General features: G+C 38.4%; 1 protein-coding gene across 4 annotated transcripts in view; it reads right to left on the reverse strand.

Annotated features, from left to right (window-relative positions):
• arid2 (AT rich interactive domain 2 (ARID, RFX-like)) overlaps positions 1 to 17,664 on the reverse strand; it is a 129,961-nt gene that overhangs the window by 71,091 nt on the left and 41,206 nt on the right. The window contains exons 1-4 of one of the 4 annotated variants that reach the window (XM_043708679.1): positions 12,272 to 12,502; positions 9,871 to 10,089; positions 6,426 to 6,493; positions 5,314 to 5,439 (exon numbers count right to left, since the gene is read on the reverse strand). In XM_043708679.1, the coding sequence (XP_043564614.1) occupies positions 5,314 to 5,439; positions 6,426 to 6,493; positions 9,871 to 10,012 (336 nt within the window). In that variant the 5' untranslated portion in view covers positions 10,013 to 10,089; positions 12,272 to 12,502. Of the gene's footprint in view, positions 1 to 5,313; positions 5,440 to 6,425; positions 6,494 to 9,870; positions 10,090 to 12,271; positions 12,503 to 17,664 lie in introns of those variants that run through there. The other 3 variants (XM_043708677.1, XM_043708681.1, XM_043708678.1) reach the window with 3 other exon arrangements.

Genomic DNA, 17,664 nt, shown 5'->3' on the forward strand with positions numbered 1-17,664 from the left:
ATGTTGCCAGGGTTGGAGGATTTGAGCTATCGGGAGAGGCTGAGCAGGCTGGGGCTGTTTTCCCTGGAACGTCGGAGAATGAGGGGTGGCCTTACAGCAGTTACAAAATTATGAGGGGCATGGATAGGGTAAATAGGCAAAAGTCTTTTCCCTGGGGTCATGGAGTCCTGAACTAGAGGGCATAGGTTTAAGGTGAGAGGAGTAAGATATAAAAGACCTACGGGCAACTTTTTCACGCAGAGGGTAGTACGTGTATGGAATGAGCTGCCAGAGGAAGTGGTGGAGGCTGGTACAAATGCAACATTTAAAAGGCATCTGGATGGGTATATGAATAGGAAGGGTTTGGAGGGATATGGGCCAGGTGCTGGCAGATGGGACTAGATTGGGTTGGGATATCTGGTCGGCATGGACAGGTTGGACCGAAGATCGATAACTCTATAAATCTAATATGTTTTGTGTGTACTTATTTTTTTTACAACAATAATATTAGGTATTACCATCACTCTTTATTCAGAACCTCAACTAAACACTTTCTTTATTGTTATGTGACTAAATAATCAAACGCCTGCACTTGAACTCTCAGCTCAATCTAAAACAAAAATGCCCATTTCATGAGGATTTGGGGTTGGAATTGTTCTATAGTGAATTCTGCAGGATTTTGATGTTCTCAGTTGGGATTGGACATGAAGAAAATACACCGTGAACACTATTAAATTGATGAATGCAGAAACTATTTGCATCTATATTGCACTTTTAGCATAATAAAATGCCACAAAAGGACTTTCTAAACAAAATAGGACACAGGTTCAGAAGAAGAAATGAAATCTTGCTCATTACAAGTACTGTAATTCATTGCTTGCCCTGTTAAATGATGTAACACAACATTAAATTAATGATATAGTACATAGCATTAGCATCACAGGAACAGGTTATTTGGCCAAAAAACATCTATGCCAGACTTAATGGTTCAATGAGACTCTTCCCACCTTCTCCTTCCAGTTCTTTATTAATTGCATGTTTTTTTCACTTGTCCTTGAATTAATCTAAGCTTGCTACCTGTGCTATTCCTCATGGTAGCAAAATCCATATTCTAACCAGTCTCACAGTAAAAACAATACTTCTTTACTTCCCATGCATTTATTAAAAATGCCAAGTGTGGTTGATTCTGATGCAATTGACCTTGTGTTTGTGAACTTTCAAAAGATGCTGAAATGAAAACACCACTTTCATCAAAAAGCAAAATTGAAGCTAATGGAATAAAATAAATGGTATTAAATTGGCTAAAGTAAAATTAAGAAGGGCATTCAGTCTCACTTCTCCAAGGTTCAGTGCCAGTAACACTTATTTTTGATATATGTTAGGGCACAATTACAAAATTTGCAATTACCTAAAAGCTTAAAATTTAATAAACAGCAAGGAAGAAACAATAGACTTCAAGGTAACCTAACCAGTTTGGGAAACAGAGGGGATTCACTGCAAGAAAATATGACATGAAACATTTTGGTAGGAATAATGTAGATAGATAATGTGAGCTAGGTGATAATTTCAAATGGGGTGGTTAAGAATGAAGAGAACAAAGAGGGTTTATGCAAAAATCTGCAAAGATGAAGTGACAGGTTAATAAAACAGTGAATAATAAATGTGATCCTCAGCTTCAATAAAGAGAAGCTTGGAATACAAGATCCAGGAAGTTAAGTTGAACCTAAATAAATCAATAGTTCTGCACCAGCTGTAGGACTGTGCCCAAACGTAAAGGTCACAGGGATGAGGAATCTGAAGGCTGCAGACCCTGTTCACTTTAGAGCAAAGCCAAGAGGAGATCTATCTCTCTTATTAAATATAATCTGCCAGCCTCAGCCACTCTCTTTCTGCACACACCAGCAGAATGGTGTTTGGTTAGCCAGAAACAGCATTAACTTTTGTGTCACATACACCAGTCTAAGTAAATAGTTCAGGCACAAGTAAGCAAACCATAGGCTTAGTATCCTCACTGTGCTTTTTTTTTACCCCAATGGGCAGGGATGCTAAAAGTTTATAAAGTTTACAATGACTGATATTTAAATAGGCATTAAGTTGATAAGATGCTGCAGCAAAAATGCCAACACAAGATGATTGACAGGATCGGATTCTGGGGATACCCTGCATTCAAGGAACATGTGTGCAGCTGAGTTCCAGGTTGGGAGGCCCAAACTTTCTTTGTGGAGCAGGGTTACTCCTGCTGATCTTAACCCGATCAAAAGGTGTTGCTAAAAAACGATTAGAGCAATGGTGTTAGGAGCAAGGTAATGACATGGATAGAGGATTGGCTGGCTGGCAGAAGATGGGTATAAAAGGGGTCTTTTTCTGGATGGCAGCCAGTCTTGTTGGGATCACAGCTATTCATGTTATGCATCAATGATCTGGAAGAATGAACTGAGGGCATTCTTGTTAACTTTGCAGGTGACACAGATAGGTGGAGTGGCAGGTAGTGTTGTAGAAATTGGGAGGCTGTAGAAGGACTTGGACAGGCTAGGAGAATGGGCAAAGAAGTGGCAGATGGAATACACTGTGAGGCTAGGCACTTTAGTAGGAAGAATTGAGATGCAAATTATTTTCTAAATGCAGAAAAATGCTACAAAAGTCAGAAACACAAAAGGAACTTAGGAGTCCTAGTTCAGGATTCTCAAGGTTCTTATGCAGGTTCAGTTGGCAGTTAGGAAGGCAAATGCAGTGCCAAGAAGCTAGAATACAACAGCAGGGATGTACAACTAAGGATGTATAAAGCTCTAGTCAGACCATATCTGAAATATCATGAAAAGTTTTGGGCCCTATGACTAAGGAAGGATACGCTGGCCTCAGAAGAAATCAAGAGGAGGTTTACAAGAATGATCCCGGGAATGAAGCGTTTATCACGTGAGGTGCGGTTGAGGACCCTGCATCTATACTAGCTGAGAGATGAGGGGTGTAGTTCAAACTAACAGAATACTGAAAGACCTGGATACAGTGGATGTGGAGAAGACAATTCCATGAGTAGGAGAGACTAAGACCTAAGCGCACAGCATCAGCGTGAAAAGACAACCCTTTATTGTCTTGAATTTGGGAGAGCTGACCAGCAAGTTCATGGATGATTATTTTAAAAATTGGCGATTTGGTAAATACTGAGGGCAGATTACAGGATATAGATGGGCTAGTCAGATGGCCTAATTAGTGTTAAATGGAATTGATATAAGCATAAGGTGATGCATTTGGGCAGAAAAAACAAGGCAGGAGAATACACAATCTCCTGGGAAGCACAGTGAATCAGAGGGATCTTGGTGGGCATGTTCACTGGTCCCTCAAGGTAATAGGACAGATGGATAAAGTGGCTAAGGTGGCATATGGGATACTTGCCTTTATTTGTTGAGGGATAGAGCCAAGAGGAGGGAGGTTATGTTGGAACTGTATAAAAAGTTGGCTAGAGTGTTGTGCAGAGTTCTGGAATCCACATGAGAGATGCAACTACACTGTCAAGGATGCAGAGGAAATTTACCAGGTCTGAACAGTTTTAGTTATGAAAAGTGATCAGATAGACTGGGGCTGTTTTTCTTGGAGCACAGCAGACTTGGGGAGGAAATATGGTTTGAGATGTATAAAATTATTAGGAGCATAGACAAACAACAACACCTCTACTTCCTCAGGAGACTAAGGAAATTCAGAATGTTCAAAAGACTTGTATCAATTTTTATAGATGCACATAGAAAGTATTCTATCGGATGTATCACAGCTTGAGATGGCAAGTGCTCTGCCCAGGATCTTAAGAAACTACAGCCCAATCCATCACGCAAGCCAACCTCCTATCCACTGATTCCAACTATACTTCCTGTTGACCCAGACAGGCAGCTAACATAACCAAAGACCTCTCCCACCACGGTTATAGTCTCTTCCAACTGGAAGATACAAAAGCTTAAACACACATACCAACAGATTCAAGATCAGCGTCTTTCCTGCTGTTATTAGACTTCTGAATGATTCTCAAAATTTTAAATTTAGGATTAATTTTGCTCTTTGTGCACCTTTTCTGCAGTTGTTAAATTTGCTGTGTTCTAGTATCCTAATACACTTTGTATGCTATGATCTGCATATACTGCACACAAAACAAAAAAACTTTTCACTGTACCCAAGTACATGTGACAATAATAAATCAAATCAAATCAAAAGATGGAAAGGACCTTTTCCCTTCAGTGGAGGGATCAATATCCGGGGCATAGATTTAAGCTCTGGGGCAGGAGCTTCCAGGGGATGTGAAGCAAAACCTTTTCACCAAGTGTTTGGTGAGAATGTGGAGTTCTCTGCCTGCAAGGGTGGGAGCGGTAGAAACCATCACATTCAAGTAGTATTCAAATTACTTGCGAAGCAAAGGCATACAAGGCTATCGGGCTCGGAAAATGGGATTTAAACAATTTGGCGGTTGCTTTTGACCAGTGCCAACTCAATGGGCCGAAGGGCCTTTTTTCTGCGCTGTAGACCTCTATGACTCAAGCACAATTGTGTATCATACAAAGATCTTAATGGAAATAGCAAAACTAAATTTCTAATTGCTTTCCCAAGCTATCCTTCTACAGATAATCAATTCCAGAGATCTTTCACTCCAGTATTACCTCTTACATTTTTACATAATTGATTCCTCCAAGTTTCTTTTTCTTGGATTGCAGAAACAATTTTAAGATTCTTTTCCAAGTTGACTGGTATGAACTTTTCATGGTTCTGATGCCCAATTTTTCCAGTTTAACTCTAAGATTTCTGACCAAACTCTCCTGGCTTAGAAGCTTCATCACCTATACTTCACTACTGTGACCTGTTCCCTGAACTAAAAGATTATTTTTTATGCTCGGAGAAATTAATTTGCATTCTGAACCAAACTCTGATTCTTCTGAACAAAGATCTTGACTGCTTGTTTGGAAGTCAAAACTAAAACTACTGACTTCAAGGTCTGTTGTAAACTCAGCAATAAATATTCCACACATTTAAACCACATGGGGTTCTGTCAGGTACTGGACGACAGTCACATAATTTTTTGGAATTGAGATACTTTTGCTAACTGTTTCAAATGATTTCCTGACCAGTTTACAATTTTAAAAAAAAAATCACATTCAGAGAACTGACCCACATGCACTTTCTTCAACTTAAAATTCTAAATCCCAAAATATAATTAAAAACATTTCTGCATAATTGGGATCTGTTTAAAGATAGACCTTGCTGGCTTTGACTGGTGTCTTTGGCATCTGCTTCAAACAGCAGGATAACACAGATTCTGATTACTTGTAGTATACAACTAACAATAGCAATTTTAATTACGTGCTTGCTCAGCATCTGTTGAATGAAGTTGGTGGCAGTAAACAACTTGACCTCACTTTCATTTGAGAGAGATCCAGTGAGTCTCTCATCTTTTCTTGCACAAGTCTTGGAGCTGGAGTACACAATCTGGATAAAATCCAAAATTTGCTAGTTTCCACTACTTCATGTTGGTTACATGAGACATTAGATTAAAACTCTTACTCGGTCATTGAGCAAAATACAAGAGGGTTTCCCCAAATTGTGCAATGACCTCTAATCTTTTCTCCTTTACATTATGCAGGAGTTATAAAGAAAAACAGATTATTTGCTGATTACTCTACAGAATTTAGAATTCTTGCTCCAAAAAATAACAAAAGCAATTAAAATACTGTATTTAATCATTTAACATATTAAAAAAATTGACTGCCAATCTTAATAACTAGACAACTAGAATATAATAGGAAGGCAATTTTCTATGTAGCTAAGCAAACCCCTGGTTAGACCACATCTTGAATACTATGAACTATACTAGTCATCATCATACAAGAATGGCCACAGTGCCTTTGGAACGAGTAACATACATTCACCATAATGTTACTACTGCATGATTTGGCTCATGTTTCATACTTACAGTGTATAGTCTTGCAGGTCATGCAGGAGAGAAATTAGGAAACACATTTTCACACAAAGGAAGGTATAAATTTTCAACTCACTCTCCCAAGCAATAGACTAACAATTAATAATTTTAAATCGAAGGTCAATAGATCCTTGCTTGTTAATGTTTCAACACAGAAACAAGGCACATGGAAGGTATTAAGATACAGTCAGTTACAACCTCACTGAAAGATGCTTGTTACTATTGGTCCCATTTTCCCATGATGGTTCATAGAATGAATGGCATAATTGACACGATTATGTACACAGTCATTTCTTGAGTCCAAAAAGATTACAATTCATGCAAGAACCAAAACAAGAAGAATTGCCACCATTCATCATATTGATTTCTGAAATTATGAAGTTACATTTAGGATGGCAGGTGAATGTCTATAATCAACCTAACATAGCAAATTTTATTTGAATCAAAATGTTACAAATCAAATTACACCTATAACAACCTATCATTTTTTTTTTACCTTAACAAAATCTCTGCCTGTTTTTTCTTTCCATTCTGCACCAAATACAGAAGACAAGGTACCCAAATCTGTAAACAATCATATTAGGATAAATAAGCACAAAATACAGCTAGTATAGTCAAAATACTTAACATGGGCCTTCAGTGACTCATTAATTTCTTGCAGCTTTAGTATATTAATTGCAAATTCTCAAGATTTCACAAAAATCTATTCATTAAGAAAAATAATCACATGCATATTCTTCAATTAGCAGTGTGCCTTTTTCAAAAGTGGGAATAAAATTCATGTTAATGAAACAATGATGTCATGACCATCAGCAATTTTGATAACATTTTCTTGGTTAATGATTGGAAATTTATGAGCAACTACTTTGCTTATTTTCAAGAATTTCTTGCAACATTAAATAGAAAACTTCAGAAATCATACCCAAAACATCTGACCACCACAATGCATTTTAAAAATAAACATTATTTTCATGCAAAGAATTTGGAAATCTCTTGTAAAAAGACTTTTGGCAATACAGCAAAATTCAATCTCCAGAAACAACTGCAATTATTTCAAATTTTCTTCACACACTAAAATTGGATAAAGTAATTACAGGAGAAAAGTAAATTTATAATTAAGTCTGGAGTAACTTAAGGTAGGAAGTAAAGCAATATAAATGAAATGCCAGTCAGAAGTGAAACAGTAATTGTGTGGTCAGTAACAAGGTACAGTGCTTGCTACTGACCTTGAGAAGCTCTATCTAAATATTTAGTGGGGTCTAGACAGTCTATCTCCTATATTAGACACATTCTTCGAAAACTCAATTCAGGAATTTTCCTTTCAGATTATAACTTATGAATGTTTAAGCAAGATGAGAGAGAAAAAGTATAGATCTCTTCATCTAGCATCTGTTGTGGAAAAGTTATTCAAAATTATAATTAAGATAAAATGACTGAACACTTGAGAAAATAGGAGCTAATTAGAGAAAACTAATATGGATTAAAAATAGATAGGTCATTTCTAAAGTACCTAGTCGACCAGGTTTATTATTACAATACTGGTGTTCACTTAGGTACCAGTGGAAAACTGAAAGTTATAACTTAAAAATAGACAATCAGCATGGTCATAATTTTTATTTCAAACACCCTCATTGCTATTAATTTACTTTGCACATACAAAAGGTAGATCAGTTCACGAAATAAGGAATAAAAGCATTTCCAAAAATTGAACTTGCTAATTGAAGTATTGAACTAAACAAAGTGGATCTTCTACATTGTTCTAAGCCTGTCATACTTCTAAAGGCAATATAGCAGTCCTCAAAATGGATAGGGGGAAAAAAATATAGGATACTCATCTCTGCTAAAGGGTACAGTACAGAAGTTCCTTGACAGAAACTTAAAGAACTGAATAAGATAGATTTACCACAATAATTATTACAGTTAAACAGTTGAACAGAATGTCCCAGCAAATGTTTATTTCAAAATTTCAAATACTTTTGATAGAGTTCCAGGTGAAAACTCAAGTTTGAGAGTAAAAACACAATTTCTCTGGAAGCAGGAGTATCACTGCCACCAACCGCACCCCCTCCCACCCATCCATGATAACTTTTCACTTTGCTCATAAAGAATCTATCTCCCTTGGCCATAAGAGATGCAAAGGTCCTGCTTCCACCAGTTTTTGAGTAAAGAAGTTGCAAAGATTTACAGCCCTCAGAGTAAAATTCTCATTCTAAATGAGCAACCCCTTATTTTTAAACATTGACCCAAAGTTCTAGATTGTACCACAAAAGGATACAACTTTACAATCTTTCCACACATGCCCTGTTTTGACCACTTAGGATCCGAAGTCTTCAATCAAGTCTTATGAACTCCAACAGATGCAAGCCAATCCTGCTCAACCTTTCTTCATAACGCTGCTCATCCATACCAGAATTAGTAAGGGTATCACAGCCATCAGTGTTTGGAGTCTCATTTCTCATTTACAAAAAATTACTTTGATACTGAAAGCAACAGGAGCTCAAATGAAGGTGCAAACATGCTTGCACCCATACAAATATGTCTGTCATATGCATAGTCTAAAAATTATGTCTTTACATCTTATTCAACCAAATTTGTTAATTATACTAAAACAAAGAGCAAAGCAGTAATAAAGGAAGCTGACAAAAATAAATGTGATTTATCTGTAACTGGTCAGATTTTTGCCAATGTAATTTTACATTGATAAATACCGAAGCATCATCATGCAACTGTAGAAAAATAAACCATCATTTACTTCTTTTAAAATGGGGTTTCCAATCTGTTGCAACGACTTACTGCCATACCCGATAAACCCGATAGACTGTACAGACAAAAGGCTCTGTTTGGAAAGAAAGCATGCCTTCTTGCAAAGACGTGCATCCCAAATACTTATCTGGCTGCATAAATTGTCTTTGATTCCTTGCCAAAAACTGCATTCAAATCTTAACAGCATTTTGTGGAATTTTCATTGATGTGGTCTAACCAAAAAGTTTCCATTCATTTGATTCTTAGAGAAAATCTAACACATTCGCACGTCAGCCAGTCTTGTGTGAAAACTTATGTTCCTTTGATTTTGCTGGATGATCGTCAGTAGTAGTGTAAAAGTTTTTGTTTGACAACGATGGCTTAAAATGGCGTGGCTATGAATTTGGGCCATTTGCTTGTGAGCAAATTTAGTTCCCTTCAATCTGCTGCAACAATCTTCATATCAAAAAATACCCAGGAGGTATTGCTTGACATAAACAAGATGGATCAAAAGGCCTCTTTCTGGATTATAAAATTCTATGATTCTATGCTTCTTCCCTCAGCTATAATTGTCCATATTGCTAATTCTGTTTGCATTGCTTTAGAGGCCACCAGTACTGTTACCTATACAAAAATAAAGCATTGCTGTACATTAAATCACATGAAAAATTCAGAAATGTGCTCTTTCCCAGAAAGTGGGCATCACGGTAATGTCAGCATTTATTGTCCAGCTCTAACTGTCCCACGGTGGCAGCAGTACACCTCATAAATAAACTTAGCATAAATGGTCAGAATATTTTGAAAAATACATAATAAACACAAAAGTGAATAAAAGATTAATACAATATCATGGATGAGAGTCATTTTCCTGATTTCCTACCAATAATAGGGCATGCTGCTGGTTACAAGAGTAAAGTGCAAGATCAACTGCTCTAGAACAAGACCTAAATATATTTGCAGAAGCTGCATGCTGGAACACTATGTGAATAAAATGGCATATTTCACAAACTTGAAATTTGAAACATTATAGCTAATTTGAATCATTTGACTCCAGCCAAGATGAACAAATTCTGAACTTGTATAATCTGATCTCTTTGATTGTCAACTAAAACATCTAACAAATCATTAGCTGAAAGAGAAACTATTAATAATATGGCAAATATTGCCAACATAGATTAATGCTTAGTAGTATAACTTACTATCATCAAAAACTCCAGCATGTGCAAGTAAAATGGTGGTGATTCTGGGGTCCTTTTCAAGTTGCATGATGTGCTTATTCCCATTTGAGAGAAGAGTGCAAACATTTATTGCAAAATCCACTTCATTAGGGAGTCCAGACATAAGGGAAAGCACCAATTTATTGTAGTCACTAAGTGTGACAAACTCTGTATTAAGTCCATAGCTTTGTCGAATATAATCTAAAAAAAAGGGAACAATTTAGAATAAACAAAGTTTCTGTTCAGAATGATCAGAGAAAAATACATGTAAACAATGCTCTATAAACTTGAAAAATATAAAAGTACTCTACCCTTAATTGGAGGGTGAAGATGCAGGACGTCAATTTCTTAATCTGTAAATTATTTCTACTGGTTTTTAAAACACATTTCAATAACAAAATGTTATACTTTCTAAAAATGCATTTTCATATCGTTTCCTAACTGGAGAACATGAAGCATCACATAGAATTATAGTATACATAAAAAGAAATTCAAATATTAAAAAAGCTCAACCATGCAGTAAACCAATAAAACTAGATCCAAATCATACACTTGTTCAATCATACATTTATCTCCGAACAAAAAAAAAAAAATCACAATTTGATCATTTCACATGAACATATGAATGAGGAGTAGGAATCAGCCACTCAACCCCAGATTCTTCCCGACCATACAGTAAGATGGTGGCTGACGTAATGAGAACCTCAAATCTCATTACCACATAGCCCAAAAACCTTTCACTTCCTTGTTTCCTTGTTTAATCCATTTATATTTGCCTTAAAATATTTAAGCACTCTGCTTTTACTGTCCTCCTGAAAAGGTAGTAAAGACACTCAACCCTCAGAAATAAATTTGCCTAATCTGCTTTGAATGAGTGAGTTCTGATTTTAAACAACGATCCCAGATTCTTCCATAAAAGGAGACATCCTCTCCACATTTACCCTATGTAAATAGGCTTATTTTTCAATTACGTCAACTTTCACTCTTCTGAACTCCATGCCTGGTCTGTCCAAATTTTGTTTTGATATAATCGGTTCATTTACCTAGTGAACGGCTTCCAATACATTTACATTCACAGGTTTCAAACTTGACAGACAATTTAAATTGCAACAGGTTTCAGTGATGCTTGTACTATCTATCTATTGTATAGTCAAACTATGGATAACAGAAAGCCATATATGGATTACTGGATAGAAAAGAATGACTAGCTCAATGCCAAAGTCCAACCATCATGCAAACCTACTTTTCATCCATTGACTATCTATGCTTCCTGCTGCCCCAGGAAAACTACCAAAATAATCAAAGATCCCTCCCCTTCAGTTATACTCTCTTCCACCCTCTGTTAGGCAGAAAATATAAAAGATTGAATACACATATGAACAGATTCAAGAACAGCTTCTTCCCCACTGCTATCAGACTTTTGAATGGAGTTCTCAAACGTTAATTCTACTCTCTCTCTGCGCTGTATCACTGCATTCTGTTCTGCTACCCTGATGTATTTCATATGGTATGATCTGCCTGTATAATATGTAAAACAACACTTTTCAAATGTATCTTGGTACGTGACAACAATAAATCAAACACAAACTCATTGCAACACTGGTCAGATTGTGTTGTTCTAATAACAATTTACAGTTGCTCATCAGTACTATGTGGAATCTGAGCCACAGCAGACTCCATGACAGATTCCAAAAGGCAATGCCCCTCTACGTCTGGAACTGTGTGAAAGCATCATTAAACTCTGAATTTGGAGAGTTCTGCTTCATGTGGAACTTTACTAGTGGGGCTCGATTTTCGGCCCCAACACTATTCAATGAATCATTAAAGAAGTTGAAGAGTTTTAAAACATATGCAGAATTCTCCAATTTACCTTGTCTTTTAGGCTCAGACTGACAACATGGACTGGATTTCTTAATAAAAACTGACTGATTATTATTACAAGTAAATAGATTCTAATTGCAGATGAGCAACTATAATAGTTAAAATGAAACTCGATTAGAAACTGAGTCTAGCCAAAAATGTTGACATTTTTCCAGATGTGTCTTGTACACAAATAGCAAATTGAACTTGGCTAATTACCGACTCACCATCCTATTCTCAATCATTAGTAGAGTGATGGAAGGCTTCATCAACGCGCTATCAAGTAGCACCTGATGAGCAACAACCTGCTCATTGCTGCTCAGTATATAGGTTCTGCCAGTGCCACTCAGCTCCTAACATCATTGGTTAGCAGTGAACAAAGCTGAATTTCAGATGCGAGGCTAAAGTAACTAGCATTAATAAATAGCAAAGCCACTTTGACCAAGTATGACACCAAGGAGCCTGAGCAAAATTTGAATCAATGAGAATCATGCAGAAAACACTCTGCTAGTGAGATTCATACCTGGCACAAAAGATGATGGTTGTAGCTGTTGGAGTTAAATTGCCTCAGCTCCAGTACAACTTTGCAGGAGCTCCTCAAGGTAGTGACCTCGCCCACCCATTTCAGCTACTTTCTCCACATTAAGGTCAAAGTGGAGATGTTCATTGATGACTGCAGAATGTTCAGCAATATTCCTGACTTCTCAGATACTGAAGCAGTCCATTTCCAAAAGCAGAAAGATATGGACAATATCTGGGTTTGGGCAGACAAGTGACAAGTAACATTTGTGCAACACAAATACCAGGCCATGATCATCTCCAGCAAAAAGAATCTAACCATCACCTCTTGACATTCAATGGCCATCACTGAATCCCCCACTATTAACATCCAGGATGTTAGCATTGACCAAACTTTGAACTAAGACAACATAAGTACTGTGGCTGCGAGAGTACGTTAGAGGTCAGGAGTCTTGCAGCGAGTCTCAGCCCCATAAAGCCTGCCTACCATCTACAACACGTCAAAAGTGTGATGAACCTTCCTCACTTGCCTGGATGACTGCACTTCTAACATGCAAGAATTTGACGCTATCCAGGATAAAGTAGCCCACCAGACTGGTATGACAAACAATCTCTCCCTCCATCACCAACGTATAGTAGCAGCAAAATGCACCACCTACAAGGTGCATCACAGAAACTCTTCCAAGACTTCTTGGACAGCAACTTTCAAACCCATAACCACTACCATTTGGAAGGAGCATGGGGACACCACTACCTGCATGCTCCAAGTCGGCAAGCATCTGACTAGGAAATATATCACTTATTTTGCCCCGTCATGGATCAAAATCCTGGAACACCCTCCCGAACAGCATTGTGGTTTAACTACAGCGAATGGACGGCAGCACTTCAAGAAGGCAGCACATTCCTAGATGCCCTTGAGAAGGTGGTAATGTGCAATAAGCACTGGCTCAGATCCCATAAACAGATAAATAAACAGATAAATAAATAAATAAAATAAATAAATAAATAGAATTGTTTTGAAGGGTCCCAAATTCAGTTCCAACTGTAGTGGAAATTGAACCACCATCTGTCAAATATAATATAGGATGCTGTCAAAACTCTGCTTTATACACATCATTTTACTACAACAGCTTAGCTTTATATGCCGGTACTCCATCTGGCACCAAAATTAATTCTTAAATAGGTGCTAAATGTATGTTCTCCATCAAATCACCTCACTTGGTTAAGGCTGAATACTCTCACATGCAACAGGTAGGTAGAAAGAAAACGACTGTGAAAGGAACGGTAATATTTATATATCTAAACTAACGTGTAATTGTAAATGCCTTGAAAAGTACAACATAAAATGAGAAATATGCAAATATTAGGTCTCTAGAGACACACCCACACAAAGATAAATCTTTGCAGTTTGTACAAACTCAGCCTCGTGCACAACTCGCAAAACCACCACTGAACCTCAAGAAGCTACAATAACCTCTCACCACAGGAACATGTTTAAAAACAAGTCATCTAACTGATCTAAACTGCTAATTTTCACGAATCACTAATATGTTTGCGTGCACGATATTAGCCAATGTTTATGAAATAGCAGCTATGTTGGTGAAAGTAGTTTGAGTTGCTGAAGTCAAAACAAAAAGGTCAAATTGCAACTGTAGAAAAAAATACTGCTTATAAAACTATTCTTGCTTTAGAATATTAATTTTTCACAGATTACGTACCTGCTAACTCAACTGGAGTTTATAATAAGTAAACTGACAAGAATTTTATTCAGTTACATATGACTACATGAAGAGAAAAACGGTGAATGGCAATTTTCTTTAAAACAAAAAGGAGTGAAAGTAAATTTCTCGGATTCAATAAAGCTCCATGTCAGTTGCATAAACTTAAGCTACAAGACAATGAACATATGCAGCTTTTCTCGTCATGAAATTTAGTAGCTTTCTTTCCACCAAATGGCTCTATCAATTATTTTCTCTCCTAACTCCAAATGCCCTTCTGAAAACTTGGATTAATGTAGTGTTTTGCCAGCTTCCACAAATTTTCTATAAAATCCACTGGGACAGAATTTCAGTATACACACACTTTCATACTTGTAAAAATTGACTGAAAATTAAGACTGTTGTAATGTAGCAAGGCCAGGTTAGGCAGCCAAGTTGACCCAGGGTTAGGTCAAATAAGGTTGGCTTGAGGGAAATCCTCCATGGCACAGCTACAGCAACACATCTCTGATCACCATCTATCCAGCCTACCCAACTCATTCTGTGCCATCTTGACTTAATCCTTAACCAGTTACTGCAGGAGTTTGGGCTGCCAAACCCCAGCCCAGTACCCTTCTGATACTCACACGATGTGGCCATCATCAATGGCTTCATCCAGTACTCGACTGGTAATGATTAGAGGAAGATGAGTGTATATCAGAACTCCATCCCACAGCAGACCCTTGTTTCCAGTTATCTCAGATTTTCCCTGCCATTAAGATCTTGATCCGCTGGAACCAAGGGGCGATTGCAATAATCACCCCACATACATGATTCCATGCACAGGCTCAAGCATGACATGCACACAAACACCCATCCAAATGAAGTTTAAGACCTGGAATGACAGGACCCTTATGGACAAGTCCAACAATGACTGACTTAAATGTCACACTACCGTCACCTATCAGGAGCTCCGCTGCTCCAATACTGACGTCGCCGCCCTGAGCAAGTCAAACTGGTAGAAAGCAAAGACCTATAAGAACAAGTAGCAGTTACACCTCTTTCTTCAAAGGCAAAGTAGAAATACATTGTTTCTATAAGAGTCTGTTTCACCATAAGAAACAAACTATTCAGACAACTCATGAATCCCATGTGGGGTATGTGAGCACCTCACAACCCAATGACTCACCTAGGCCCAGAACCAGCGTAGTTGTTGGTGCCCATACTCTGATCAAAGACAGAATGGACAAGACAGAAGAGCCATTCTACACCACCCTTGATAAACCACTGTTCAGCATCCCCAAGGCAAATACGTTGATTTATTTCAATGACTTCAACACCAGAGTCAGTAAGGATGGAAACCTTAGGAAAGGAGTGTTCAGCAAGGAACGTGTACAATAAACACCAATCCAGTTCTCCAACAGAAGTTGCTAGAAAAGCTCAGCAGGCTAGGCAGCATCTGTGAAGAAAACTCAGTTAATGTTTCAGGTCTGGTGACCCTTCCTCAGAACTGATGGAAGAGTCACTGGACCCGAAACTTTAACTGACTTTTCTTCACAGGTGCTGCCAAACTTGCTGAGGTTTTCCAGCAACTTCTGATTTTGTACTTTGTTTACAGCATCTGCAGTTCTTTCGGTTTTTACCAATCCAGTTTTCTTCTTGACAAAGTGCATAGAACATGACCATGTCATAGCAAACACCCTTTCCCTCTAGAGGGACAAGCACAGGATCTCATGGCATCAAGTCCACTCCAAGAATTGGCTCCTAATAAAGTACATCATCATGTAAGCAAGAGACCTCAAAGATGTCTGCCTTAGGGAGAGGTGATGGCTTATTGGCATTATCGCTGGGCTGTTATTCCAGAAACCCAGGTAATGCTCTGGGGACCCAGGTTCAAATCTCTCCAAAGCAAGTGGTATTTGAATTCAATAAAGAAAGAGAGAGAATCTGGAATTAAGAGTCTAACAATGATAACCATGAAGCTATTGCCGAATGTCAGAAAAACTCATCTGGTTCACTGATGCCTTAAGCAAAGGCAACTGCCATCTTTACCTTGCATAGATTTCATGCAACTCAGGACACACAGCATTGACTCTTGACTGCTCTCTGGGATAGGCAATAAATGCTGGCCTAGTCAGTGATACCCTCATCCCATGAATGAATAAAAAAAAAACTAACCAATTACATGACTGGAGCCAAAAACTGACTAATTCATTCTACCATCTCCATTGACCCCCTGGCCTCAAACCAGCAGACGCTGAAAAGTTCTACCACGGGAGACTCAACATTGCCACACCCTGAAAAGACAGACTTATTCAGCCATCACCTCAATCAACCTGGCGACAGCCAATGTGCTGGAGTGGTCAAGCGTCTGGTCCACCCTAAAAGCCGCCATAGTCAGCGCCTACATGGAGATGATCGGCCTCTCAAACAGAAAATACCAAGACCCCTGTTTTGAAAAGAAATCATGAGACCCAGGGTCTCCATGACTGAAAATGTAATACATCCCTGAACTAGCAGTTCCACCAAAACTCCAGTGAACGGAAAAAGGCCTACAGACAACTGAAGGCTGAGGTGCAACAACGAACCCATATAGTTGGATAGTGGATGGAAAGAATACAGGAGACTCAGTAACTCATCAATAACTATGACGTGCATGGCTTTTTCAGCATAAAGTTATGGTCTCAGCACCCAGGGATTACTCCACTGAGAGTCAAAAGCAGAGTCGTTCAAAAGGCAAAGGCAGTCAAAACCTACTGGAGAATCACTTCAAGGATCTCTTCAACCAAGATGCTGCCTTTGCCCAAATGTGCTCAACACCATTCCACACCACACTACCCATCGCCATCTCAGCACACATTCAACTCATCACAAAGTTGAAAAAGCTATTCAACACCGATATAGAATAACGTCTCCAGCACATATACAACTCACTCCTGCCACAGTACAATGCGCCGCCCCCCATAAACATCAAAGTCCATAGTTAGATCCTTGTCAACGTGGATCATCATCGCCCATACCTCAGGAACCTCCACTTGGTGTGAGTAGACATTGAAGTCAATGTTGGATTTCATGAATGTACCAGAGCAGCCTTCAGATACCAGAGGAACAGAGGGTTCAAGATCCAAGACTACACACAGAACCAAGCTCAGAGTCTCCATAGCAGCCATGGTTCCTGTCTTGAATGCATCAGAAACATGGACCGTGTACAACATACACCTCAAATCCCTGGAATGCGATCAAGAGTGTAGCCTCCTCAAAATCCTGTAAATCCACAGGCAGGATAGGCATACTAATATCAGCAATCTCTCCCAGGCTAAAATTCCCAGCATTGAGGCTCTGGTCATACATGACCAGCTGCAACGGGCAGACCACATTGTCTGTACATCTGACATAAAGCTGTCTTACCAAACGCTCTACTCCAAGTTCCGCAATGGTAATCATCGCTAGGAGGACAGTGGAAACACCACAAGGACATCCTGAAAGACTCCCAAAATAACGTGCTCAGTAACAAATTGGATTCTCAAACTGAAGAGGAAAGCTGTGCGAAAATACAAACCATTTTGAATGGGGCTGTACAAGACATTGGTTAGGCCACGTTTGGACTACCATGTGCAATTCTAGTCACCCTACTATAGGAAAAATGTTGTGAAATTTGAAAGGGTTCAGAAAAGATTTACAAGGATGTTGCCAGGGCTTT

This window comes from Chiloscyllium plagiosum, chromosome 19 (genome assembly GCF_004010195.1).
Source record: "Chiloscyllium plagiosum isolate BGI_BamShark_2017 chromosome 19, ASM401019v2, whole genome shotgun sequence".
Lineage (NCBI taxonomy): Eukaryota > Metazoa > Chordata > Chondrichthyes > Orectolobiformes > Hemiscylliidae > Chiloscyllium > Chiloscyllium plagiosum.